The sequence below is a fragment of the Battus philenor genome, unplaced genomic scaffold (genome assembly GCF_028537555.1).
Source record: "Battus philenor isolate CCGP_79_NKW_IND1 unplaced genomic scaffold, ilBatPhil1.0.hap1 SCAF_6, whole genome shotgun sequence".
Lineage (NCBI taxonomy): Eukaryota > Metazoa > Arthropoda > Insecta > Lepidoptera > Papilionidae > Battus > Battus philenor.
Genome location: NW_027181726.1, coordinates 8900372 through 8926903, shown reverse-complemented (window position 1 = coordinate 8926903; position 26532 = coordinate 8900372). Strand labels below are relative to the sequence as shown.

Here is a 26532-nt window from a genome sequence, read left to right as displayed (position 1 = left end):
TAGATTTTTTTGCAGGTGTATTAAACCAAACATTACGTTCAAAATCAAACCTAGAAAATAAAATATGTACCAAGAGACCTGCAGTACAGTATTGACTAAAAGCTGAAATATCAAGTATCTCGATCGACTTTCTAACTGAAAACTATTCGCAATAGTAGGTATTATCTTGGTAAGAATCCATATTTAATATCGTTTACGTCTCTTAGTCGGACGACGCGATTCACTTCATCTTTCATTATACGTTCAATTAATGACTCAAACAATACGCTTAGTAGACACCTAAAATAGGCGCACTAAATCTAGGACTGCGAGACCAATTAACACAATGGTTTATAAACTGAGACTTGTTAAAGCGTTAATAAAATATTAAAAAGACGAAAAGGACAAACTAAAATTTACTATAAAATATACAAAGATTGCGCATTCTTGAAAAGGATATTTGGGAATAACGCAAAATGGCTGACAAGATGATGATAATGATCGATTATAGGTGTCTCTAAAGTGGTAAATCCATTTGTTGCCAATACAGTGTCCAAACAACACTCGATCCAAAAATTCATGTTTTCGGAAATAATAAACAACGTTATAATTATTTAGATAGTATTATCGTTTTAAAGTCTGATTACTACATATTAAAGTTAATTTTTTCCATTCTTCTTTTCAGCCGATAAACCTCCTATGCAAGGCATGGGCCACCCCAAAGATAGCCACGATGATCGGTCTACGCTACCCGCATCCTGTGACTACCTGCGACTCTATGTCGTCGTTCCACCAGCCGGGGGGCCTGCCCTAGTCGCGGCTACCGGCCCGCGGTCGCCACTCCAGAACTATAGGTTCTGGCCCCTACCATCATGTGCCCCGCCCACCGACACTTCAGATGAGCAATTATTCGAGCTGTCAGTGACCTTGGTTCTTATGCGGATCTCCTCATATCCGATTCGATCTCGCAGCGAAACTCAGTGCAGCAAGTCTCTACATTGCTCTTTTGATGACCTTGTACGCTTTTATGAGGCCCATCCTAAGCGACCACGTATCCATATATTATCATACATTGATTGACAATTTTGAAAATTTACATCGCTTTGAAACATTTTGGACAAGACGTTTCGGAGTTTCCCGAACGAGGCCCATCCGAGTTGGATTCGGCGAATGATCTCTTTTTCGAAGTAAGACTTACCAAGCAGGACGGTTTGTCCCAGGCATATATAATCATTAACAACTTCGAGAGTAGCACCTCCGACAGCTACTTGAATTGGTTCGAAAGGGGCGTTAGACATAAGATTCGTCTCGTCCGTATTTATTTTAAGGCCTACGTGTCAGGAGGCTCCACGAGCAAATCGTCTAGCATTGTGCCCAGATCTTCCTCGGTCTCAACCATTATGACTATATATATATCATCGACGAACCGAAGGTAAATGAAATACTCGTCGATTATATTAATGCCGAGCCCGCTCCAGTCCGCGAGCTTGAAAGACATGTTCCGGTGCAGAGGTGAAGAGTTTTAGAGAGATATCGTTTCGAGATTAGTTTCGAACACTGGTTCTGTAGTCAGACTGACATGATGGCATTTGTAGACAAACACTTCAACATATTTGTTTACCGCGAGTTGATCTTGTACCTTTAAAGGGACTGTAGCACAGACCAAGTTTCGACCGAACCGTAGCCTTTCTTATAGTTCACAAATACTAAGCATAGTGGCAATATTTCTCAGCCATAAAATTAATTATAATATATTATGTATTCATGCAAACTGAATTAAATAATACATATACAATAGAAATATATTTATGTAACATTTTTCGTATATTATACGAATTATTATGGAAATAGGTTCAAAATCTTTAAAGCTTTTTGCTAATAAATGAGCAATTATCCCTTTCAAAATTTTGCACTTATAACTAATAAACCTGTATACATTTTACCTAAGCGTTTTATGATGATTAGCCAATATTGCCTATACCATTTCTTGTTCGATGCTATAAAAGCAATTAAATAAGACAATAAAGATAACACAAAGTAGATTTTTTTCCTAATAAGCTACATGTAAAACCCGTCTAATTACAATATATCGTTAGAAAGAGAAAGAAAAAACGTTATAATGTCAAAAACAAAAAAAACATTACGTCGAAATTCGATAAAAACATATGAGAACTACAAATTAGTACTTCCTGTATAAGAAATAGAATTATTGAAATAAAACATTAGTTATCAATGTAACACAATATTCTATTTGTGTTGATAAATGCAACACAATACACTTTATGTACACGGACATCGAATGACATCGGTTAGCACTGAATGGATATTGATGCACACATGGGCACATTCAACGGCCCCATTAAGTCGAGAGACTATTGTTAAGAAAGTCCTCGCCCATCCGTCACAATACAAGCGACAACAGCGCAGTTTTACCTTCGTTTTACAATCGAGCCAGCTTTCTTATACGCGTTTTTAATCTACATATACTTTCATTGAATTCAAATCAAGTAAATTATTTACTGTATTCGACCTTAATAGCTATTTTATTGTTACATAATATTAATCTTTTTTTCTCGTCTGTGTACGTTTCACCTGAATCTTGCACCCAGGAAAAACAAATTTCGTATTAGAAACACACAGGGATATAATATTAATCACAAAATATAGAATTTAAATTAAGAACCCATATTAGCCATTAAAAATGTTTTATTAAATGTTCCAAATATGGTTGGAGAATCGATTTTCACTAACTCTTTTCTTATATTAACTTCCTCTATAATATAAAACACAACTTCTCAGGTAAGAGTAATCTTAAAACGTTGCACGCATGTTGTTTCCATTAAATTCACCGGGCAGGTAGAAACCCTTTGGGAAGTGAGATGGGAGATTTTTTTATATCTTAATGTGAGAAACATGACCAGCTTAAAAAACTTCTCAATGATAATGATTCGTTATTAGTTTTTTTGCCAATGATATACAAGGTGATTGGTTGTAGGTGTAAAAAAAATTATCAACAAAAAGCTTCAATTCCAACCACCCGGTATAAAGGACAATCGTAAACAATAATACATTTTAATTTCTAGTAATCCGAATTTGGAATACGCTTTTTATTACTACATTATCATTACGCTATTTATTATTCTTTAGTGTATACATTAATTATCTGCAAATGGGCTGTACATTCACCACTTTAAAGCTTTTATACTTAATACCAATCACAATACATTAGTTTGATAATCAAGAGATAAAAATGTATGGAGTCTAGTCCAGAAAGATGACATCACTGTTATAATAATTCGATTATTTTTTATATCCTTCATCAGTAATAACATTCATTGTTATTACATAACATAACAAAACTGTAATAGGGCGCCGGTCCTGGCGCTGAGAGAGATCAGTAATGCGATATAATCGCAGCGGCCACGTCCTCGGCACCGAACACCGTGACCGCTATTCAACTGACTAATCATGGGTCTATTATACAATTTTTAAAACTACGCAACATAGAAAACCATTTTATCTACTCTACTTAGAAAAATATATGTAAAAATGACATAATATTTGAAAAATAACACTAAGGAAATTCATAAATTTATATTTCCGATTATTAATAATATTCTAAAATATATAGAAATTTTAAAAGTGCTTAAAATCCTAAAAATAATAGGGGACAGTAAATACGTAAAATAAACTAATCTCTCTCTCTCTGAAATCTGGTTCAGAAATTTATCAAGTATTGTTGACACAAAATTTAATGTGTTCATTTTTTTCACTAAATAAGGCTTAAGGCTTAGTTTTTTAGGAATATGATGAATCATAAACGACGAAAAAAAGCACCTCCATATTTTTAAATATGGACTGTCATTTACACAACAGAAGCATGACATCAGCTCACTACAAAACAGTCGGCCATTATTGTCAGAAAAAGTTACAAAAAAAATATTCAAACCTTTCAATGTGGGCGAAAAATTTAATAATCAAAATCTTTGGTAATACTAACGACAGTAACGCAACGCAAACAAAAGAATTGTGATTAGAATGTATAATAAATCTAAAGAATTTATCTTCGTATCACTTAAACATTATCACAATTGCCAAATTTTGTGAATGCTCCACGAATGCTCTGCAGTATAAAAGTACATTAATGTAGAGATAAAATCTAAAAATATTTTCTAATAGGTATCAATCATATACATAGAGGCCAAATGTCATGCGGCAGTTATTTCGCAATACTATTGTCTGGAATGCGGCTAGGTGTGTACGGAAAGGAATTGAAACAGACCAGCGACGGCGGCGACTTCTTTGGCCCCGACGTGCAAGAAGTCCGTAAGGGACAGCGAGCTCGCAATCAGCTGCCTGCGCTCTTGGAAATCGAGTTGGTCGAGGCTATTGGTCCTAGTCCCGCGCACCGCCTGGGCGGGCGCGCTCAGCGACATGTCAACTACATGTAGCCATGTCGCACGCACGACATCTTCAGTACGAATGTTGAAATACGATCACAACACAACGGGGAAACACTAAACAAAGACACACGCGAGGCAAACACTATTGTGGTGTAGTAAGCGATTACGTTACACTCGTGTACCTGCGCCGCGAGGGACGCACGACGGCGGACTGGCACGCGGGCCAGACAGGCTGAGAGAGGCAGGGTGGGGGCCCGCCAAGCGCTGTCGCCCCTGCATATTGCACTCGAATCACTCGACGCGCTTTGCTCACCGATCCTACCAAAACTGCCATGCTTACGGTTCTGTTTGACGAGCCTCCTGTAGTATAACGTCACTAGTTAAAATTAACGGAAAAACATCTTAAATTGAGAACGGCCTTACACGTTTTGTGAATAAAGATGTAAAAAGTAAAGATAAGCTGAAGATACTCTTTATGAGTTTTGAGTAGGTTAATGCTTAGCATTTTGTTTTAGCGATAACCACGAATAAAGCACGTGCGCAATTGAGGGTCATTGCAATAAAGGTACAAACGCACATGACTGTCTATTACGTCGCTCATTTTATCCATAGGAGCATCCACATAATTTAATGTTTTTATAACGTTAAAAATAGCTGCTTTGAAAGAATTCCGTTCCGTTAGATATCACTTGTTTAACAATTGTAAAAGATCGTTTGCACAGGTAAAGCTCTAAAGCCGATCTTTTACGATAATTTATATGCTACACGCGTAAAACAACGTGCAGTGGAGGAATGCATTTGTACCTGCAGTTGTGTCATACATATTGAATTGCAATCTAACAGAAGAGTATTTCGCTGTGAAAAAGCCGCGCCCCGTGACTCGTTGATGGCAGGTGTGCAACCCCTTGAGCTATACGTCAGTGCTATGGGCCACTAAGTCGGTTTTCACCCCTAAATTTAATTCAATGGCCGCAGTTTTATGCATCTATCGCCATTGATAGTTTAGGAAAATCAATAGAATTAATGCCGATTTGCTTACTAAAACAGACAACATATTTGTACTTTTTTTAAACTTGTTTAAACCCATACTAGGCATAATTACTAGTATGATAAAAAATATTTTTTGTATCCTATTTTATAGACCTACAATAATGAATATACATAAAATAAATTTCATTGCTAATTTTTTTCGAAACTCGGCACACCATAAATATCTTATTTTAACTATCGAAGTTTACGACCATTGTAACCTAAAATTTCAAGTAATAAAATTCTCCTTTCATTTTGAAATCAAATATACACGAATCATAAGTATTGAAACCTTAATATTTATTGATATTACTCACTTTGAATCACTTATGGTGATCATTTGTGTAAATTATAAGAATTCCAAAAGATCCCAATTTAATAGAAAGTATAATTGAGCTGTCCTACAATGGGATCAGTCAACGCCAAATAGGTGTCAACGAGGAGTCCATCTACCAGATCACGATATAATATATACATAATAAAATCACCCCATAAGAAATAATATATATATATGTATATCAAGTATAGATATTCGCAGAGAGCGGACTTTTTGCGTGTTGAAAGCGACTCAATTACTTTTGATTTTTATAAAATAAACCGGCTAAAACATTGAATAGGATTATTCGTAAAGTAGTGGTCATTTTTGATTATTGTAGCAACGAACGCTACACTTTAAACAGAATGTCTATTAATATAATATTTGTAGTATAGTAAAGACACTCCGTTAACTCCTAATTAAGTAATAATTAAAAGTTGACGTAAGATCTAAACCTTTACACTTTCAAAGACAATTACAGAAATTAGAAATAATATTATAGTTTCAAACATATTTCTGCAGCCATAAAGATAACACGACTTTAGGTTATAAGAGACAATTAACGTCACGTAATCAACTCACAGAAATTTGCGTCTCCCTCTATTACACCACACTCACTCCTGGTATCATCATCGATAGGTCGCCGCTTAGCTTGTCTTTTTTTAATTTTTAAATTAAAGTCATCCATATTCTAACAGCACAATACCGTTCACAAACAGCACAAATCACACAGCTCGGAAAGCAAAAGGTATAAATGAATCGAAACATGAAACACAACTAAGACAGTGCCAAGAGAATTTGTTGATTAGATAACAACTGATAAAATCCTGATTTATCAACGGATACTTCAATGCATAGTACTTCAGTGTAGTAAAAGTTATTGAACTTTATTGACACTCTTTAGACTTTTTTACCTTTTAGCGATAGAAACCAAAAGATATATTTTTAAACCTAGCCGACAATCTCAGTCAAAATTTGCTTTTGTCTACGAAATAAATTAAAAATAATATTGTAGTATTATTTACGTGCACAAGCTGGTGAATGACTTATCTCAAGAGAATACAAAGCCGGAGTGTGTTGTGTTAGGCGGTAATTTTAATCAAGTTTTGTTTAAGGATGTTTTCAATAAAATTAAAAAGTATTTTTTTCATTTTTAACAGTGTCTAAGGTAGAAAACAAATTATGAATGAAATTTGGCATAACCATAATTATAGTATAATAAAAATAAGTTACATAATAGATTTTTCTTTGTGATAAATTGTTTCTAAGCAATCTATATGAAAAAATATCTTTCCATGACATAAATTCGAATAAACGCCTTCGAACGCAGTGCAAATATCCGCAACCTTAACTATTGTGATTTATTAAACTTTAAAAAAACATTTAATAATTAAGTGTAATGTTTACATTTAAAGAAATCAATGAAAATTAAAAAACTTGAAAGATTGCAATATTAACTTCTAATATAAACAAAGAGTAAAAGTCCTAAATATAGAAAGCTTACCAAAAATTAGGTACACAATGTACAAAGTGATTTATATACATCAAGGCTTACGCGTCCTCACACCGCCCCAGCTGATAACTCGTTGCTTGAGGGATCACAGTACCCGGTGTTAAATGCTGAATTAAGCAAATACAGAATTTATTAATAGGTACCCTTTGCCCTAGAAACTTAGTGGACCATACATTAAAGCGTTATACGTTGACCCAAGTAAGCGTGTATCGTACCCGATGAAGCCTGAATTTATAAAAAAAGGCGTTGAAAATTTTTACTGGCGTCTATGTACAAATAAACAAAGAAAAGCTACTGATACATTGAGTGACTAATGTATTGAAAAGTGATTATTAATTTATAATTTATTTTGGTTTCACTTTGTGTTAAATATTTTAGACTTTGTTTATAAAAGGTAATGGTTCAGTGGCATACATCGACAGCCGTATCGTATCCGAAGAAACATTCAGAATATTTTTTTTTATAAATCAAGGTTTGTTCGTATTATAAAATAGAAACGGATTACATTTAAAGTAAAATATATTTGAGACAGTTCGAGGTAATTTATTTGGTTAAAAAATATCGCAGTCTCACCTCTAGCGTAAATGGGAAAATCGCCGTCGGACCGGCTGTGAGTAAGCATATGGCCGTAGCACCGCCACGGCGGACGATCTCGCGCTAGCCGAGGGCCTTCCACGTTGTAGTTCACCTCCACTAATTCAACATCACATGTAGTCACGGCACATGGCCCTATATTTACATAGTACTCTGTATGTGGCGGGACAGCACTCCGAACACGCTTTGACACGCCAATGGCGGCGCCTCTAGCTAAAGTACGAATGGAAGCTGCGCGGCGCATCTTACACACGCACCCCTCTCCATTCTTTCATATATCACTCTGTGCCTCAGAGACATATCATAAGAGAAGCTGACATTAAATTATTTATTTATTAATTCATAGTACAAATGTATGGTCCCACAATTACATCAGATTTTATCGAAAATTTTAGTTTTAAATAAAACAAAATATTCTAAAATCTCTTCCTATTCCCTGTTTTTTTACCCTGATAATTTACATAGACCAATAAGTATTTAGAGGTCAATTCATACCTTTAGGGATTTTTTTCTTATAATTTTGTAAATTAAGACTAAACTTCAAAAAGTTATCTTCAAGCTAACAGAATTTTGAAAAATAATTTAAATTCGGTTAAAAATCTTGCACTTGGTCTAGTAATCATTTATTTGTTATCATTTTAGAAAGTTTGATTATAATTAACATACACAAAACCTAAAAATTATTCATAAATTCACCTTGTGTGTTGTTTTATATGTCTGCAAGCAAATTCTATCTTAACTCTTAAAATAAACATATCAGTAATTGCAAGAGATTGTCAGCAATAAACAACTTGTTCAATAATTCATGTCAAAGATGAATCAACAGTATTTTTTCTCAAAAGAAAGTGAAAATTTCAATTTTGATGTTTATTCCGAGAAACCACCACTATTCAAGTAAAGTATTTACTCACACAGATCACCATTTGTTGCTGAAGATTCAATTGGCAAGGATAAATGTCTCCCTCCTGTGCCGCATGCTTGGACACCCACAATTTGTTTGTCTTCAGTTTCACCTAACAAATATGTATTACACAATAAATTTTGGGTACACTTTATTTAATTTACATAAATTAACTTTTTTTCAATTTGGAAATAAAGAAAACAACTATTACGGATTTTTATTACATTTTATAATTATATAAAAAATACTCATTAAAACATAGTTGCAGATGTTCCCTCACTAATACAAAATAAACATTAGCTGAACATTAAAAACTAATTTTATTTCATATTAATTAAATAACATCTCGCAATGGAAAAATATAGAAAGGTGTACTTCTTTCATCTAATAAAGACATAGAATTTTGACGGTGCTCCAAGATGTTTCTATTAGAAAATGAGCTTCTTAGATTATCTTGTGCCAAATATTTCTCTTGATATAATTTTCTCCAGTTACTTGTAAGACATGGCGTTAAATTTTTAAAATCTCTTTTATACATTTCCCGCCATAAACATTCAATACCAACAACAGCTTTTAGACGTTTACAGGTTTTAGATACATTTAATACATCTGCAATAGGCAGATAAAGTAACACATTGAACATTAGTATTTCATCTGGAAGTCCCACTAAACTAGCACTGGGATATCCATAAAAACTTAGAATCTTGCTTTTAACTGCTGATAACACTTTATTCTTGAAAGTGACCGAAAGATGTTTTAAATCTCGAAATATTAAAGGAATAGTTGAAGCTCGAGGTGAAACAACATAGCGACTAATTGGTAAACAAACTGTGTAAGTTTCAGAGTTCATTCCATTGAAAATAACATTGATTAACATTAATGCACCTAATGGACTTATAATAAGTTTTAATGACAAATCAGGAAACCCTGCCATTACAAATTGAGTTTCATACTGTCCACTCTGTAACTTTCCGGGAGTAAAATGACGAACATTGTAAGAATTTACATGGTCCAAAACTGCAGAGTCATTTGTTTCAGGTACAAATCCATTTTCCAGCATCAAAACAATAATTAAAACATAGAAAAGATCATTTTGGATAGCCTCTATGGCTATATTTTGTGACAGAACTTCTCTTGAGAGTTTGTCAAGCAACGGAGTTATTTTTTCTGTGGTACTATCTTCTAACTTTAACGACATTTTGTTTATTGCAAAAATTATAACTTTTACATTTAAGTCATGTTACCAAAGTCTTCATGTTTTGAAATGTCGATCTGTCAAACGATCAGTGTTAACATATACACAAATTGTAAGACCATTGCCATCGCGGGGAAAATTTAAAGTCCAGAAAGCGATTACGAAATGTACACACACATATTCTACATTTAACAATATTTAATAAAATTATTTTAGAACCAGAAACTCTCGCTTCAAATTACAATTTCATATAAATTAATTTTGTTTATGACACTCATAATACTGCTATTTCATTAAAAAAAATGTAAAAGGATTTTTCGGGTACGATTTATAAAAAATTAGGCTATTATATAGCATATTTAATAATATGAATCACTGAATTTATTGTACGTAAGAATTGTTAAATAAAATAAAAAAATCGATTTCAGTGTAAATATTTATAAGAGTAATAATTTTCATTTTAATAATGGAGCATTAATCATAATATAATATTAGTTAAAAATATCTATTTAATATTTTTTACATATTTATTATTGCATATATAATAAACATTGTGATTAAATATGTAACACTGAATTATTATAGTGGTATTATAAAACCATAAGCAAGAAATAGAAATTCTTGTTGCCTATAAATATATACATTAGTATATGTTATATGTCATATAATCCTAGCAAGGGTGAAAAAGCCATAATAACCACTAAAGCCTTGTCAACTAGCAATAAAGATTTTTTTATTAACTATGATACTGTGAGCATGCTACCTGACATTTTGAAATAATAAAACTACCCAAATACAATTATACAACTACACAAATAAAATTATATGCAACATATATATATATTTATTTATTTACACTTTTTGTACATTATAGACAATAACTTAAAAAAAAAAACAAAAAGGCCTTATATATGTACTTCTTATCAGGAATTGGTTATCATGCTAGTTATGGAAATTTTAAAAAAGGGTGAAACATATACACATCATTATGACTTATTCCATAATATTTGCAATGAATATACTAACATGATCTCAAAAATCCTGTAAACCAACCTGTAAAAATAGACAACTTATTCATGTTGAAAAATGTAATATTAAATTTATTCATCATATAAGTCATCAACAGGCAATCTTTACATAAAATCTGACTTAATTTTTTAATATTGAAATATTGCTCCGGCTAAAGATAAATAAATTATTTTAATTGTTTTAAATGTTAATTTACATTTATATTGCAATATATTTTTCCTTATTCTCAAATTTATTCTTAGTGTTTCATATTCTTTTTTACTCCCTTATTCATAGCACACATTAGTCTCACTGAAAAGAGACTGTCTAGGTATTTGTGTAGTATAAGTTAATTCCGTTAGTTTTTGTTTTATTGTCAATTTCAACTGAAATCTTTAAAGCTCTAATAAAACTAGTCATAAGACATTTCTAAAAAGAAATATATCTCATAGAGACAAAAAAATATCTCATTTTAAACATTAAAAACATTTACTGTAATAACATATTATAAATATTAAATAAATTTGCATTATATTAGTAAAAACATATACAGAGAGTGACCATAGTCTATAATTCATAGTTTAAGAGGGGTGTGGGGGCAAATATTTAGCATCAAGATTAGCCTGACTGAAGAAGTGCAAGGTGGCTTCTGTTTAAGAGACCAATTGTGTCCAAGCACATTTTTAAAAATGGTCAACAATAGCCATTACTCAAAACATATATGATACAAGCAGCTTAAATGAAAATTCAAAAGTGAATTTGTAAATTGACAAGGCTCTTAATTAATTAGACATAAAGTCTTAAACAAAGGTATTTTGTTATATTGTACATTGGGATTACTAATTAGCCATGATAAGTAATTGTTTTTTATATTAATTATCAAATCAATTTTGTAAATTAAAATATAAATTGTGTTTAATTTCTTTAATAAGATTGCCTTGTCACTTATGACTAAATATTGGATACATAAAAAAACTCATAAGTTATCTGAGTAATTATAATTTAAGAGTTTAAAAAAAGTACATAGTACCATATATAAATTGATTTGATCATAAAAACACTGTCATTATATACTACAAAGTGCTGCAGAAAATCATTACTGTTTTATATTTAATAAATTGAAGACTTATACTTGATTAAAAGTGCAAGGGTATTCTAATTTGTATCATATATAGGAGTGTATTTATGAGTATGGACAGAAACATTAAAGTTTAAAGATTATATACCAGAACAAGTTACTGCAAATTAATGTCTGATAAAGAGAGAAACAGAAGTCAGGTATTTATTCAAATAACTATATGATGCTGTCAACTATACTGCCAAGCTAAAATTCGATTTATAAAACAAAAAAGTATTTTCAAAGCCAAAATTTAGACATAACAAAATTAGGAGGATTTTTCTGAATTACAATAGAATGTTTGACATATTATTAAGAGTAACTCTTCCTAAATATATAAACACCCACTTAAAACTTACACAAATAGGGCAAAAGTATATTTAAATTCGATACGGTAAATTGCCTAACGTTTATAAAGTAAATATTTTACTTTATTAGTATATACACGTTTTATTATGACACAGTTAAGTATTAATCAAAAGTTTAATGATGAATAAGGTTAGTCGGTGTAAGATGCAATATATGCTTATTATAAATGCAATTTACACATTTTAGACTTACCTATATTTCCGCTACTATCTAGTTTCTTATTGCTCTTCAAAGAACCATCAGAATTCTGATTACTCGAACTTTTATCGTTGTCACTAGCCATTGAAAGGTTTCCTGTAACTCTCAATAACTAATCCATTGTTAATAAAACCTTCAAACAACAGTAATAAAATAAGCTTTCTAATTTAGTTTTAAGATATAAAAGTAGAAAAAGCACTTTAATAACTTTATAGTAACTATGATTACTAATACATGTTTACACCCCCGACAACTGACTGTTCGTTCAAAATCTTAACATTACCATTCTACACTTAAAAATATTTTATACTCTGTAAGCTCGCCATAATTATTATGATTAGTAAATTTCGGTGGACTTTTTAATAAGTTTGGTTGTTAGAAATAATTATATGCTCACTATGGGCGTGTAATAATTTCTAATAATTTGTAACAGCCAAACGTACAACAATTTTTTATCTCAAATATTACAAATATTTTTGATTAGTGAACACTATATCAAGAAAATGCTCTGAATTGCTGTATCGGTGGCAATTCTTGGCTTAGGTTAATAGTCTTAGTCTAGCCAGATGCAGCAAGATGTAAAACGGGAAGACGTGGTATCCCCAAAACAGATTGTGGTGCTGCATAATTAGAAGTAAGTTATCTGGGCCATATTTACAACATCATATGAAGAGGCAAAATTTGCGTAAAATAAGAATAATGTCTGTGAACTGCAAATGCTTAATTTATTAATACGCTTAATAATTTTAAGACTGCGTCATTATGTGAGCGATTACGGATTAATGTGGACAAAAAAATGTAAGTTCAAACGTTACCACCATTTTTAAAACAGTTAAAGACTGCGACTTATTTTGACAGACAATAATAAACCCATATTTAAGGATAATTTAATGAAAAAGTCGAACTATGCAGTGTAAATGGGATTTTAATCATAAAACTCGATTTTTTTTGTATACCTTATATGCGAAACATTTGACCCCTGTTTCGTTTTATTTTAATCGTCAGCGAAGTCTACGATGGTATATGCTTGTCTAGAAAAAATCTATTCATTCTGGTCTTGAAGATCCCTAAATTATACTTGTCTGAAAACAATGACGCCAGTAGACTGTTCCACTCTTCTACAAAAGAATTAACAAAATTATAAGCGCGTGTTGACTTCAACCATGTCCGGGTGGCATAAATACGTGCGTCTTGTTGTATGATAGAAGAAAGGAGTTAGGGGAATTATTTAATGTAACCCCGACGCACACTGTCCAAAATGTAGTCTGTGGAATACCGTATATAATACCAATAATAAACAAGCAACTTTTCACTGATGCTCCAAGCTTTGAAGCTTTGTGTACACCAAAGCATCGTTACCAATTCAACGTTTCAAGCTGCTACTTCGCCGGTCCATCTTGTAGATAGCGACAGCATTCTTCACGTGACCGGACTTGTGCTACATATTGACTTATGAACTGTCTTGTTGTAAAATAGTGCCGAACCTTCGCCAGAGTGCCCAGCTTTTCGCCAGCTAATTTAGCTTTGGACTTAATAAACGACCCAAAGTTGAGATTTGTTGTTAGTGTAATACCTACAGTTCGAGGTAATCTGTTATTGGTACAGTTTGGAAAGTCGGAGAAAATTAAAAGGGATTGCGTTTTGCGGTGAATTTGCTCGCCTGGGGCTTACCAGCATTGAACTTGACTAGGTTGGCGTCGCCCCAATTGGAGACTGACTGTAAGGACACGTTTACGTATTCAACTAGGCCTCCTTCGAGACTGAGTATATGCTCCTGCGACTCGAGACAGACATATATCTTTCTGTAACCGTGCTGTTATCTGCGTATCTCAGAATACTGAGCTTTAACATATCATTAATAAGTAGCAAGAAAAGATTGCAGTTAGAAACGACCCCTCGGGGACCTCGGCATTGATTGACAATTGATTGGAAGAGCAGCCATCAATGATTACTCGTATAGATCGATCGCTCTGAAAGTTCCATGAACACATGCTAGGGAGTAAGCCGTATGAAGAAAGCTTGCTGATTACACTATTGTAAAAGTCAGACACTAGGAAAAGCCTTCGGGGTATCCAAGGAAACGGGGAGTACTTCATCTTTCTTATTGATATCTTCACTATAGATATGCGTGGCATACACAAGAAGATCTCCAGTAGACCGGTTTTGGCGAAATCCGTATTGCCGATCACGGAGAAGGTCATTGGCCTCTAATATGCCAGGAGTCTACAATTTAGTACAGGTTCCTTAGTCTTGCAGAGTATGGGCGTGACCGAGATAGAGTTGTAGTTAAAGGGTTCAGCACGAGTTCCTTTCTAGAACATAGGTTGCACGTTTGCAAGCTTCCAAGATTTCGGCTCTTAACCAGTCTCAAGGGAGAACCTTGTATTGATGAAGTTACATAGCTATTAATTCATCTGCAGGAGTAATATCATTAAGTGTTCTCGCAGTCGCGCGGCGTGTAAGCTATAGTCCAGTCGCGTTTTAATAGTTACTCAACCGTACTTTTATCAACCAGACAATTATTCTCTATATTTCTCTTATGGCTTGAAATGTGGCGTCGATCGGGACTCGCAAGCTAGCAATTGGTAGTTAAAATGTGTATATGGGTTCAAGTGTAGCAGCAAAAGCACTCATCTTCAAGCGATCGTCAGCGATGTTTGAGGAGTCTACGAGTAAACGTGAACTGTGATTTCTCGACCTGCTGAATCCCGTTGGCTTGTCAATTAACTGCGTTAAGAGTCGTTTTTGCTATTCTCGGTGTGCAAGTATGCAGGTTTGAAGCGATAGATTGATATTGTACGCTGCTAATGCTAATGTTCGTGCTGGGTAGAAAAAAAGCCATCGTGGTTGACATGTTTGAAGTTCTTGTACCCGTGTGGCTTGCAATACTGAGTTGATATATTAACCGTACTTATGTTTCAAATTCTAAAAAAGACTTAATTAATTAAATCTTCTTTACCGAATGTTAAATAAAACATCCCTGAAAGCATAACAATAAATGGTGATTTTTAACTACGTAGACTTTTCGGCTTGCAATGGAGGCCTTACATTGAATCTCTTGCGGTCAGGCTCCATGCCGTAGTTTATGTCGTTAGGAAAATAAAACTCTACTCTGATATTTAAACTGTTAGGACAGTGTATTTTAATTATTTGCACAACATTGTAACCAATGGATTAATGCTCTTGGGGTAGAGATGCGGATATTGAGAACATATTTTTTTTTATTTAATATTCTTTATTGTTACACGTTATGATACATTTAATAAGTTTTACAATAATATACAAAAAAGTACAATGGGCGGTCTTATCACACAAGGCAATCTCTTACAGACAACCTAATATGGAAAAGGTACTAATAATGAATAGTTTACGTGTACAAAAAAATATTTGTTTTGCAAAAGAATGCCATCCGAAAATTTAACAGCTTAGGGCTGCGAATCTTCGAAATTAAAAAAAAATAGAGAACGTCCATAGTGTATTTACAAAGCACTGTGGAAAATTAGCTGTACCAAAGTTTCGACGGCTAAAGTCATTAATTCATTTGTAATACACAGAATCAGATTTTTTAATAAAACTCCGCAAAACATTATTGCAAAATTTAAAGCACATTAAAATTATGTTGACATAAAATGCTTATTATTCAATAAACGAATATTTAAATGACAAGAATCATTGACAATTGATGACGCTGGATCACTTCGATTTCATTTAGGCTACATCTAATAAAGTGTATGTGTTCAAATCGCTATTAAAAAAAACTTTTGAAAGATGTGTTTTGTGGAGTTTCTTTCTGCTTCTTCTCCGCAACTATAACGAATTACTAAGCAGAATAGAGTCAAATATGGAACAGATTATTAAAAGTTAACTATCATTAAGAGTTCCGTTAAAATTTCCAATGTTTAATAAATAAATTTTATCTTTATCTTTAAAAAGGGTTCCACAGTCACGCGGCGGATGACTTATAATTCTTTTACACTTTAGCTGTTACTCGAAGTCCGTTGTCTATCAACAAACAATAACGATTATTATCTCTTTGCTTAAAGCGAGCTGTCTTCAAAAAAACAGAAAACTTCTTTCCAAAATATTAGTGTTCTTTTTACAATAAGTTGGTAGACGCAATAGGACTATAAGTGTACGTCAATCGTTTCAACTAAAACCTTTTATTAATTAACAGGGAATTATATTTGGACTCCGTCAACCCGAGTTTACTTTTCGCTTATGGTAACCATTAGTAAACACCTTTCGAGCCCTCGTGGCTTCTATCGAATTCTCTAATATAAGCAATATAGCCCAGGACAAAGAACAATGGTAAAAAAGGTTAAGTTACCATAATATTTAAAGTTAAAAGATTAGCTTTAAATATTATTGGTAATACGGTTTAACAAGATGTTACCATATTCTTATACAGCAGTTTTAATAAATAAAAAAGTCTGAAAACACGGAATAATTGAAACTCAAGTGTGAATACACTTTTAGAGGCAATTGTTTAAATGGAATAAGAAGGCTTTATTAAAAGAATATCTAAGAGTTTTAATAATATTAAGAGTAGATATCACCTTATAAACTATTATATATTTTTTATAATAATCTTATTATTCATAAATTATTATTTTTTATTAATAGTAGTGATCTTTGGGAGTATTATCACGAACGCAGTGACCGCTTATTCGGCGTCTTGGTATTGGTATATTGTGTTCCAAAAAGTCTCCTTTCTATCTTAATGGGAATAAATTAAAGTAGCCCGGTGTAGCAAGGTAAAACAACTATGATAAAAATGTTTATTTTCACTCCTCCATAGTCACTTAGTTGATCGGCGTGCGCACCTGGCTAATGAAGGTTATGCTGCGTAGACGTTGTTTTCAAATTTCTCCCGAAGTAAAAGCTAAACTAATGCTAGTTTACCACTCTTACTGTTTCCTTGTTTTAATAACATTTGTTACAGATCATATAATCAAATAAAGAGGAGAATTTTTTTTTCTTACGTTCCTTCTTATCTTAACTTTTGTAGGTTATTCTTCTTTAGGAAAAACCCACTGTGACAATGGTCTCTTAATGTCAAGGGCTTAACAATAGGTCTAAGTTTTATTATCAGTGACATTGACAGCATTTGAGTTATCACCGGAGAATTCCAACATGATGTATCCATCTAACACGAACCTTCCCTTGATTCCAAAGCTTTCAGAGATTTTACTAACAAAACTAACTAACTAACTAAGTTTGAGCTTGTTGGTAAAATCTCTTATCAGACTATAATGTATTGCACAATTTCTAGACTAGTTTCAATAGTCGAAAGACGTTCGCACGTTCTCAAATATAATAAAGAGTGAGCTTCATCACCAGAAGTTAACTGAAGTGTGTTATGACTTCATTGATGAATGAGACCGCAACGAAAATCTTAAAAAATCATATTATCAATCGAAAATTTTCACGCGTTATATCCGTGAAACATAATTTTTGTAGAATCCTTGTACTTTATTCTTGAATTGTAAAATAATTTCATTAATATTATTTTTAAGGTGACCAGTTTTAAAAACTTCAGTGTCATCAACACAAAGACGTCATAGATTTAACAAAAATTGTACTACCCGTCATTATAGTTCAACGCTACGAAATCAACATTTTGATACACAAGAGTCAAACACAACCAAAAGGAAGGAAAAACAATTACAATTTAATTAAAACTTAAACTGTTTTTCTAGTTAAAACCTTTTTATTTTTTTAGTAAAAAAGTATTAGTGTTAGTAGAAAAAAATGTGTGAAAAGAAATCACGTACAGAGAACCTTATAAGAATATTAGTAATCTGTGTTTATTTTGTATCATGGACTTGTAATTTTTGTTAACGCTACCAAAAACTACGACGATTACTACATTAGTAACTTTTCTAATCTATGAACAGATTTGGTGTGCGTTTGTCTTGTTTGTTCTTTCTAATATTTCGTTAAAACTAACTTATACGCCAAAGTTGTGATTTCGCTGACATTAATAGGAATATTATTTATTATAATTAACATAAAAATTTAGTTATACCACATTACGTGATTGTGCTAAATACAGTGTATTGCTGATGTGATATTACTGAAATGTCATCTTATATGGCAGGTGTTTTTGATTTAGATTTGGATGTAGATACTGTTACAGTTGGAGATTCAGACGAGGACGATATAATCGAAGTTGATGAGGTATTTATGTCATGTTTCGTAATTTAGAAAACTGTTGACATCGTTCCCTAACCTAACACTTATCGTTTCATTCTGTAACTTAATATTAAAGGGTTTCTTTAGTTGTTTTAATGTAGTATTTCAAAAATGAACACTAAATATCAAAATAAAGTTGTTGAGATCGCATGGTTTTTACATCATTAAAATGCAGAAAACAGAAATAAAGTTAATAATTGTGTTATGCAGGTTGATTACGATCCAGAACTCAACGTGAACAATATTGTTGAGTGAGTATATTTGTATTATGTCATCTGCGAATAATAAGGATTTTTATTTAAATATTTCGTCGCATTATAGGTCCGAATGTTCAGAAACCATACAACTGTCTGAAGACAATGTTAATCCAGGACAATGCAAGCGTTTAGGACCTCAAGATTTCGAACTAAGAAAAGTATTAGGAAAAGGTGGCTATGGCAAAGTTTTTCAAGTACGAAAAATTACAGGACCTGATGCTGGTGCTCATTTTGCAATGAAAGTTCTTAAAAAAGCCTCTATAGTTCGTAATCAAAAAGACACTGCCCACACAAAAGCAGAAAGGAATATTTTGGAAGCTGTTAAGGTATAATTAAATTATAGCCAGAAATTATGTTAAATAAAAATAGTGAATTCTAATATTAAATACATAGTCGATAAAATAATATAATCATATATTTGCTGTAGAATAAGTTAAAAGTAGTTTCAATGCTTATATTTTAATATTCCAATTTTCAGCATCCTTTCATAGTTGAATTAGTTTATGCTTTTCAAACAGGAGGCAAACTATATTTAATTTTAGAGTATTTAAGTGGTGGAGAACTTTTTATGCACCTGGAAAGAGAAGGCATTTTTCTGGAAGATACTGCTTGGTGAGTATATATAAGTGAAACATAAATGGCATTACAATTATACTAAAATTTTAATAATTTGATTTTCAAGATTTACTTCTTGTCATTCAAGTAAACAAAATATTATCAGTATATTTCTTAGAAAGAGATAAACTATGTTTAAGTTGTTGTAACTGATGTTTTCTTTCTATGATAATGCTGTACTTTGAAAACTGGACAAAACCATTAGCTTGATATAAGAGAGTGGTATGTTAGTGAAAAGTTCATAAATTAATGCTATATGTTGTATGCCATCTTGACACCTATAAAATTTATCTATTAAAAATATTTATAAATACAAACTTCTTGGTCATATTTTTGTAATTTTCTTCCTTTTAGCTTTTATTTATCAGAAATAATTTTGGCTCTGGAACATTTACACAGTTTAGGCATAATATATCGTGACCTCAAACCAGAAAATGTTCTACTAGATGCACAAGGTCATGTAAAACTAACAGATTTTGGTCTATGCAAAGAACATATTCAAGAAGGCATTGTTACACATACCTTCTGCGGAACAATTGAATATATGTAAGTATGAAATAAACTGGGGTTTTTAATTTTAATACTATTTATTTTATAAGTACATAATGATTCAATATTGAATTAAAATTTCAGGGCACCAGAAATTTTAACAAGGAGTGGTCATGGAAAAGCTGTGGATTGGTGGAGCTTAGGAGCATTAATGTATGATATGCTTATTGGACAGGTATGGTCAACATATATTACTGATATGTAATATTGTCAGCATTTTTCATCATTTTTAAATTAATTACATCCTTTAAATCCCGCTGGAAGTAAAATTACTGTAACTAGCCCCTTTATTGTTACTTACTTTTTGACATGGTTATGAAAATAAAATTATAATATGAGTATTAAATTTAAACAAACCAGAAACAGTATTAACTAATATTTTATGCATTCATTCTTACAATGAACATTTCATTTACGGGTACTAAATATTACTTTCTTGAGATTATGAGTGTAATAAGATGCATGTGGATTTAGATAAGAAAGGATAAAGTTAAAAAGTTTTAAACAAATATTAATAAAAAACAGATTATAACAAAGTAAAAAAATGATTTCATTATTACAAGGAAAATAATAATTAATTTCACTTTTACTGTTGGTTAAAAATATTTATGTACCAAATAATGGTATGATCATAAGTATGTCCCAATCCCACAGTCATTATCAAATACATAAACAAACACTTTTTAAATAAAATTTCTTTTTAACTTGGTTCCATTGATATTTGTTTAATGTAACCATTATCAAAGTATGGTTTGAATATTTTTAAACTTGGCTTTTTGTACAAGGTTGATTTAAATAATTTTTTTATATCTGCTATTATATTTCAGCCGCCTTTTACTGGTGAAAATCGTACTAAAACTATAGAAAAAATATTAAAGGGAAAACTAATGTTACCTGCTTACCTCACACAAGATGCACGCGATTTGGTAAGACGTCTTATGAAACGATCAGAGACTCAACGTCTGGGAGCTACAGGTGCATCTGCAGTTCGTGGACATGCTTTCTTTAAACATGTGCAATGGGACGACGTGTTTAATAGAAGATTGGAACCACCAATGAAACCAATACTAGTAATATTCAAATTTATTTTACTTATGGAAATGAAAATGTGTTTTAATATTCAAAGATCTCTTTAAATAATTTATGCAATGAATGTATAAGTACTAAGAAGCAAAGCTTTATGACTGCACACTTTACATAACATCGGTCAATTACTATTTCAAATTGTTATCACATAATGTTATTGGAAGACATATCTTAGTTTAACAAAAATACCAAAATAATGTTGCAATCTAGATTGATTACTTTAACAGAGTGTAATAAGCATAGAAAAAAGGCATGTTTCACTAACTAACCTATACAACTATCAGAAATGCATTTTTGTAAGTTCTATGGAAACATGTTTTAAAGAAGGTATTAAAAATAGTTATATTAATAATTTCATTCAATAATGAAGCTTAATATCCTCTTCAGATAGTATAATAATTTTAAACAATTATCGGAAAAATCATATATAGTGTATTTGGTCAGACTTTACTGATGCTTGTCAAAATACTAAATCAGTCTTAAGTTAAAATTTTTGTGTGCCTACCCAAGCCTTAGTTATAATGTTGAAAAGGTAATTTACTTAAAGGAAAACCTTATATAGACATACATGTATGTGTATATATGTATGTATATTTTTATAAAAGGACACAAAATATATTCATAGTATAAATTAGTAGTAATTTTGGTTTTCAGACAAGTGAAGATGATGTTTCGCAATTCGATACGAGATTTACTTTACAAACTCCTATTGATTCACCAGATGAATCAACACTTAGTGAAAGTGCCAACCTAATGTTCCAGGTAAAACCATCAATGTAACTTAAATCTGTAAACAAAAATATGAATTATTTTAATTTTATGTACTCTGTATGTTTATATTTTACAAAAAAATATCTGTACATTTTATATTAAGAGATTGATTATTTAAATGAATGTTCACCTAAAGATCAGATATTTTTGACTTATAATGGAAATCAATTTTAAGAAAATATTTAGCCAATCAGCAAGTGAGACGCGTAATTGTTTGTGTGACGTGAGAGACGACATACTAAACCTGATTGTTTTGCTGGTACTCATTGCAACACTCTATATTTCCTTAGTAAAAGTTAATAATAGATAAATATGCATCCTGTTATCCGATCTTTCTTTTACCAATTTCATCATTTTATTGCACTAAACAAATTTTTATATTTGTAAAAAAAAATTCTTTAATAAATAAAAATATAATTACATTTCTTATACGTCGTCGTTCCCATCAGTATAATAACCTCGTAATTTGATACTACACATTTCCTTTGACCAAATTCGGCAAGTAAAAGTTACATACATCTTGTGTTTTTTTCTGATTTAAGTGTCATAGATAATTGGTTCATTAAATGTTTAAAAGTATTTTCAGATAATTGCACAACCAAGTTTAAAATTATAAATTCTCTACTTTAAATTTTTAAAGGAACTAGAATTCTTTGATTTATTATATACTGATTCTTTTAAAAATCAATTTTTATTTGACTTGCTTGCTTTATTTTGTTTATATTATAAAATTTGATTTTTCCTATTACAGGTTTATGTGGTGGGGCGGCGACATGTAGGGGATAATAAATATTTTTCACTTGATTAGTTAAATTGAATATAATTAAAACCATAGATCTTGTTAGAGGCCGAATACACCACGATTCTTTTCACATAAATAATTGTGTTAGTAATAAAAAGTGGGGTAATGAGACGTAAATTTTAACGTAAATATAAATAAGTATTTATACATAGAATACTGCCAGTTTCCGAACATTGATTCTATTGATAAGAAAGTAGAAACTCCTTTAACGCTAATTTTACATTTTTTCGGGTTATGAATTGTCCACATGTCACATGAACAACAGCATAATTCTAATACTAGGCATGTTTACCTCCTATATAATCTTCTTTCAATAATATGTTCTATTAATCAATTTTGTCTTCAACAGTTTGCCTTTGTCGGCTTTGACACAATTCGGGCAGCTTACTCTGTAATTAATGACGTGAAACTTGTTTACAACCTAGCAAAATTAAATAATTTTATTTCAAATATATGTTCTAATACAATTTAGGGCTTCACATACGTGGCACCGTCGGTAATGGATGAAATTCACAAACCGCGAGTTATCACCGCGCGCTCCCCGCGACGACCGCGCTCTCAGCATCACAGCGCTTTCGTCACACCCGCCTCCACTGCGCACGCACTGCAGGAGGACCTTATGGAAGTACAAGGTTTACCTATATAGTGAGTAACAGCAAGAGCATAACGGTAACAATGCTGGAATATGTTAATCGTGTTTAACATTTTAGTGATTAAAAATTTTCTTTTCAATTGTTTCATGTCAAGTGTAACAGAGAATGACTTCACAGTACATAAATTAAAAAAAACTGAACTATTAATATCGTTATTTAAACATCAAATTCAAAAGTTAATTTTTGTAAAAATCGGTGATATTGTGTTATTGTTTTGTATTATACCATGTTCTTCTAACAGAGTTCATATAGCCCTCTTTCAACTGCAATCTTGTGAGGGAGTGAAAAGGGCAGATGATTGGTAGTGAGCATCAACCATTGTAAAGAAGTTTAAAGATATTATGTACAAGTAATGATTTCTTTGATACAATCCAAAAATCGCTGTGATCTTATTTACTCTCCATTCTAAGGTGATAACAATAGTAATAACATTTTCAGTCGTTGTCTTCATAAAGTAGATTGTATCATTAATTTATGGTTCTGAGGCCTTCACGTGTTTCAAATCCAAGTTAACAAGAAAATCTCCTAAAACACGCAGATTCGCAGTTTGAAAGGAACAATAAATATAAGAGCAAGAGAATGCGTCCACATATCGCTAACGTCAGACTAAGACTGACATAGTTTCGCTGCACCCTTTACAAATTTAGTATTAACCATCAGGAAAAAATTGTGGATTTTCTATTTAACTATTTTAATGCTAGTAAATTAAAGTTTATGACATCCGTGCGTGTCATGTAGGTCTGTGTTATAAAGTTTATTATTTAATAAAAAATATATTATTAAAATACTATTTTGAACGTACTTAAAAAAACACAAATCCATTTCTCGAAAGTTTTTATATCTTTATAAACTAAACACAATGCTGTAATACAATGCCCAATATATTAATTAATTTAGTTTAATATTTTTTTGTTTTTGTTTTGCCCGATTTTATTAATACTTTTGATGTTTAAATTAATTATTACAAATATCACTAGTTGTTAATTCAGACAGTGCTCAAATAGTGCCTTTTAATATAAAACTTTTACAAATAATAACTTATTAAATAAAGACAATAATGACACAATTATGTTGCAAGGTTAAATTTAGTATTCTTTTGTTACACTTGGTATGAACAATGGTATTATTAAAAAAATAGGTCGGGGAAAAACTTTGTTAACGGTTTGTATGAAAATTCAATATATATTTTTTTCAATGTTTCTATACGTTTAAATATAGTATATAGGTGCTATTTTGTTCGATGACTTTTTACGATCTTGTGACATGATGGCGCTGCTGTATAAAATTTGAGACTTGTTTCAAAAAACGCGACAAGTAGCTTTGGCAATCTTCTTAATTGCTAAACTCGACACTGCCTAAAGAAATGAGAAAATACGAAAGCAAGCGGAAATCATCAAGGTTATGTCGCTAAGTGACTAAAGTTGTGTATGGTTTATCGTGATGAAAAACCTAATTCTGATCGTTTTCTTCCAACTTTTGCATTAATCTCATCAATTTTAGGCAGTAAAGATCCAAATCGATTGTTTTGCCAGGCAGTTAAAGCTCACAACGCTCTTCCAATCTGGCAGGATTACCAATTATTACACATAGGCATCACCTTATTGCAAGTTAATCCCGGGTTTTATCTTTTTTATTTACCTTTTTTGTATGTGTTCATCGTCAATTTTCATCTGTTTAAAAATAGTACGGTGTATACGAATCAAGAGGTTTCTATCAGTGAACTTGTTGCGGATAAAGGTTTTGTCAAACTGGTTAAAAGTGGTTTTGTGGTCAATTTCCAATTTTTTAGCTACGTCGTTGCTACTGATATGCCGATCTTGATCAATTTTTTCCAAAATAGCGTGCAACTTGTCGTGTTTTTTCTTCTTTGAAATAAAATTTAAAACGTTTCTTATTTATCCAGCAGAGACATCCATTTTGATATAAACAAAAATGAAAAATAGCTCAAAATAAAATGTTACTAGGCTGTTTCATTTCTTTTAATTTCATCAAAACCAGTTAGATACAAATAATACAGCGAAAGAGATATTACTATTTATTCAGTTTTTTCATACTATGCGTGGAAAGAGTATCCCCGACCTAATAAATTGTGTTTGAAACTAAAATTAGATTGATGTATTGAGAAACAAGAATTAACGACATTACTAGCGAGAGGTTGATTGAAAGTGTTGCACTATTAACAAACACAGAATATATTACGAATCTTTTATTTTTTTCAGGCCTAGGATAATTGAGATAGTTGACCATTTTATAAAAAAAGATGAATACAACTACAAATGCTGCCCATCTAATAATTATGTCCGTAAAATTATGGTACTGTTTTATATCACTATAATTAATAATGTACATTTTATACAAGTTACCGTTTAGTTTTATATTTTGGTAGGGTTTGAAAAAATGTAATAAAATAATCTAATTTCGATAATACAACAGAGTAATATTAAATAAAAATATACCTTGTTACCATGCTTCATGAATTGAATTAAAGGTCATTTTTATTTTGTAGTGTGCGTTTGATTTATATATATATATATATATATATAAATATTACATTATTTCCCTGGTACGGTAAACTTTCTTGCGCTGCTACGCTAGCTGCACACAAATGTGTTTTACCATGTGAAGCTGTGATGTGGATGGTTAGAGCCCGCCTTGATGCGACAAACTTATCGAACGCGTGGGACACATGACGATGTGCGTGAAATATTTTCCCATGCAAAAAATCGTGAGCTACCCTCACCGGCTCCGGCGGTGGAGAGTAATCGGTAATAATATCTATACATTAAAGTTATGTTTCTTTTTTATAACACTAAATCTTAAAAACAGAACTATCACATTTTGAAGTCTTGTTTAATAAAAATGTTGGTGAAGTTATTCAATTCTTACATTCATAAAAATGATGTTGAATTGGTAGTAAGATAGTAAACAGCTGGTGTGAAGTCTGATGGTTTGGTAGAATCTTAATCCTTCTAATGTAAAGGA

General features: G+C 31.7%; 3 protein-coding genes across 9 annotated transcripts in view; 1 reads left to right on the top strand and 2 right to left on the bottom strand.

The window, feature by feature from the left end:
• Nucleotides 1-12826, bottom strand: part of LOC137930636 (phosphatase and actin regulator 3) — a 56364-nt gene extending 43538 nt beyond the window's left edge. For 3 of the 6 annotated variants that reach the window (XM_068773946.1, XM_068773947.1, XM_068773951.1), the window contains exons 1-2: nucleotides 12617-12826; nucleotides 8746-8847 (exon numbers count right to left, since the gene is read on the bottom strand). In XM_068773946.1, coding sequence (XP_068630047.1) covers nucleotides 8746-8847; nucleotides 12617-12707 — 193 coding nt within the window. In that variant the 5' untranslated portion in view covers nucleotides 12708-12826. Of the gene's footprint in view, nucleotides 1-4261; nucleotides 4579-8745; nucleotides 8848-12616 lie in introns of those variants that run through there. The other 3 variants (XM_068773948.1, XM_068773952.1, XM_068773950.1) reach the window with 3 other exon arrangements.
• LOC137930600 (F-box only protein 7-like) lies at nucleotides 9024-9983 on the bottom strand. Its single transcript, XM_068773897.1, has one exon. The coding sequence runs from the start codon at nucleotides 9931-9933 to the stop codon at nucleotides 9070-9072; it is 864 nt and encodes a 287-aa protein (XP_068629998.1). The 5' UTR covers nucleotides 9934-9983; the 3' UTR covers nucleotides 9024-9069.
• Nucleotides 12827-18490: 5664 nt separating the features above from the next.
• On the top strand, nucleotides 18491-26055 carry S6k (Ribosomal protein S6 kinase). Of its 2 annotated transcripts, XM_068773270.1 has the most exons (10): nucleotides 18493-18802; nucleotides 19028-19068; nucleotides 19139-19400; nucleotides 19553-19686; nucleotides 20044-20235; nucleotides 20323-20413; nucleotides 21066-21308; nucleotides 21979-22086; nucleotides 23370-23542; nucleotides 25770-26055. In XM_068773270.1, coding segments are annotated over exons 1-10 (1344 nt in total). In that variant the 5' UTR covers nucleotides 18493-18703; the 3' UTR covers nucleotides 25771-26055. The 2 variants fall into 2 exon arrangements, with proteins under 2 accessions (XP_068629372.1, XP_068629371.1); XM_068773271.1 differs by lacking the exons at nucleotides 23370-23542; nucleotides 25770-26055 and adding an exon at nucleotides 22847-23006 and having other exon boundaries at nucleotides 18491-18802.
• Nucleotides 26056-26532: the final 477 nt, after the last annotated feature.

What these genes read in the sequence shown, in the direction of transcription:
- LOC137930600 (XM_068773897.1), bottom strand. Translation starts at nt 9,933, where the DNA reads ATGTCGTTAAAGTTAGAAGATAGTACCACAGAAAAAATAACTCCGTTG.
- S6k (XM_068773270.1), top strand. Translation starts at nt 18,704, where the DNA reads ATGTCATCTTATATGGCAGGTGTTTTTGATTTAGATTTGGATGTAGAT. An exon ending in ATATAATCGAAGTTGATGAG is followed by an intron (nt 18,803 to 19,027) that starts GTATTTATGTCA and finishes TGTGTTATGCAG; the next exon opens with GTTGATTACGATCCAGAACT. An exon ending in ATGATATGCTTATTGGACAG is followed by an intron (nt 20,414 to 21,065) that starts GTATGGTCAACA and finishes ATTATATTTCAG; the next exon opens with CCGCCTTTTACTGGTGAAAA.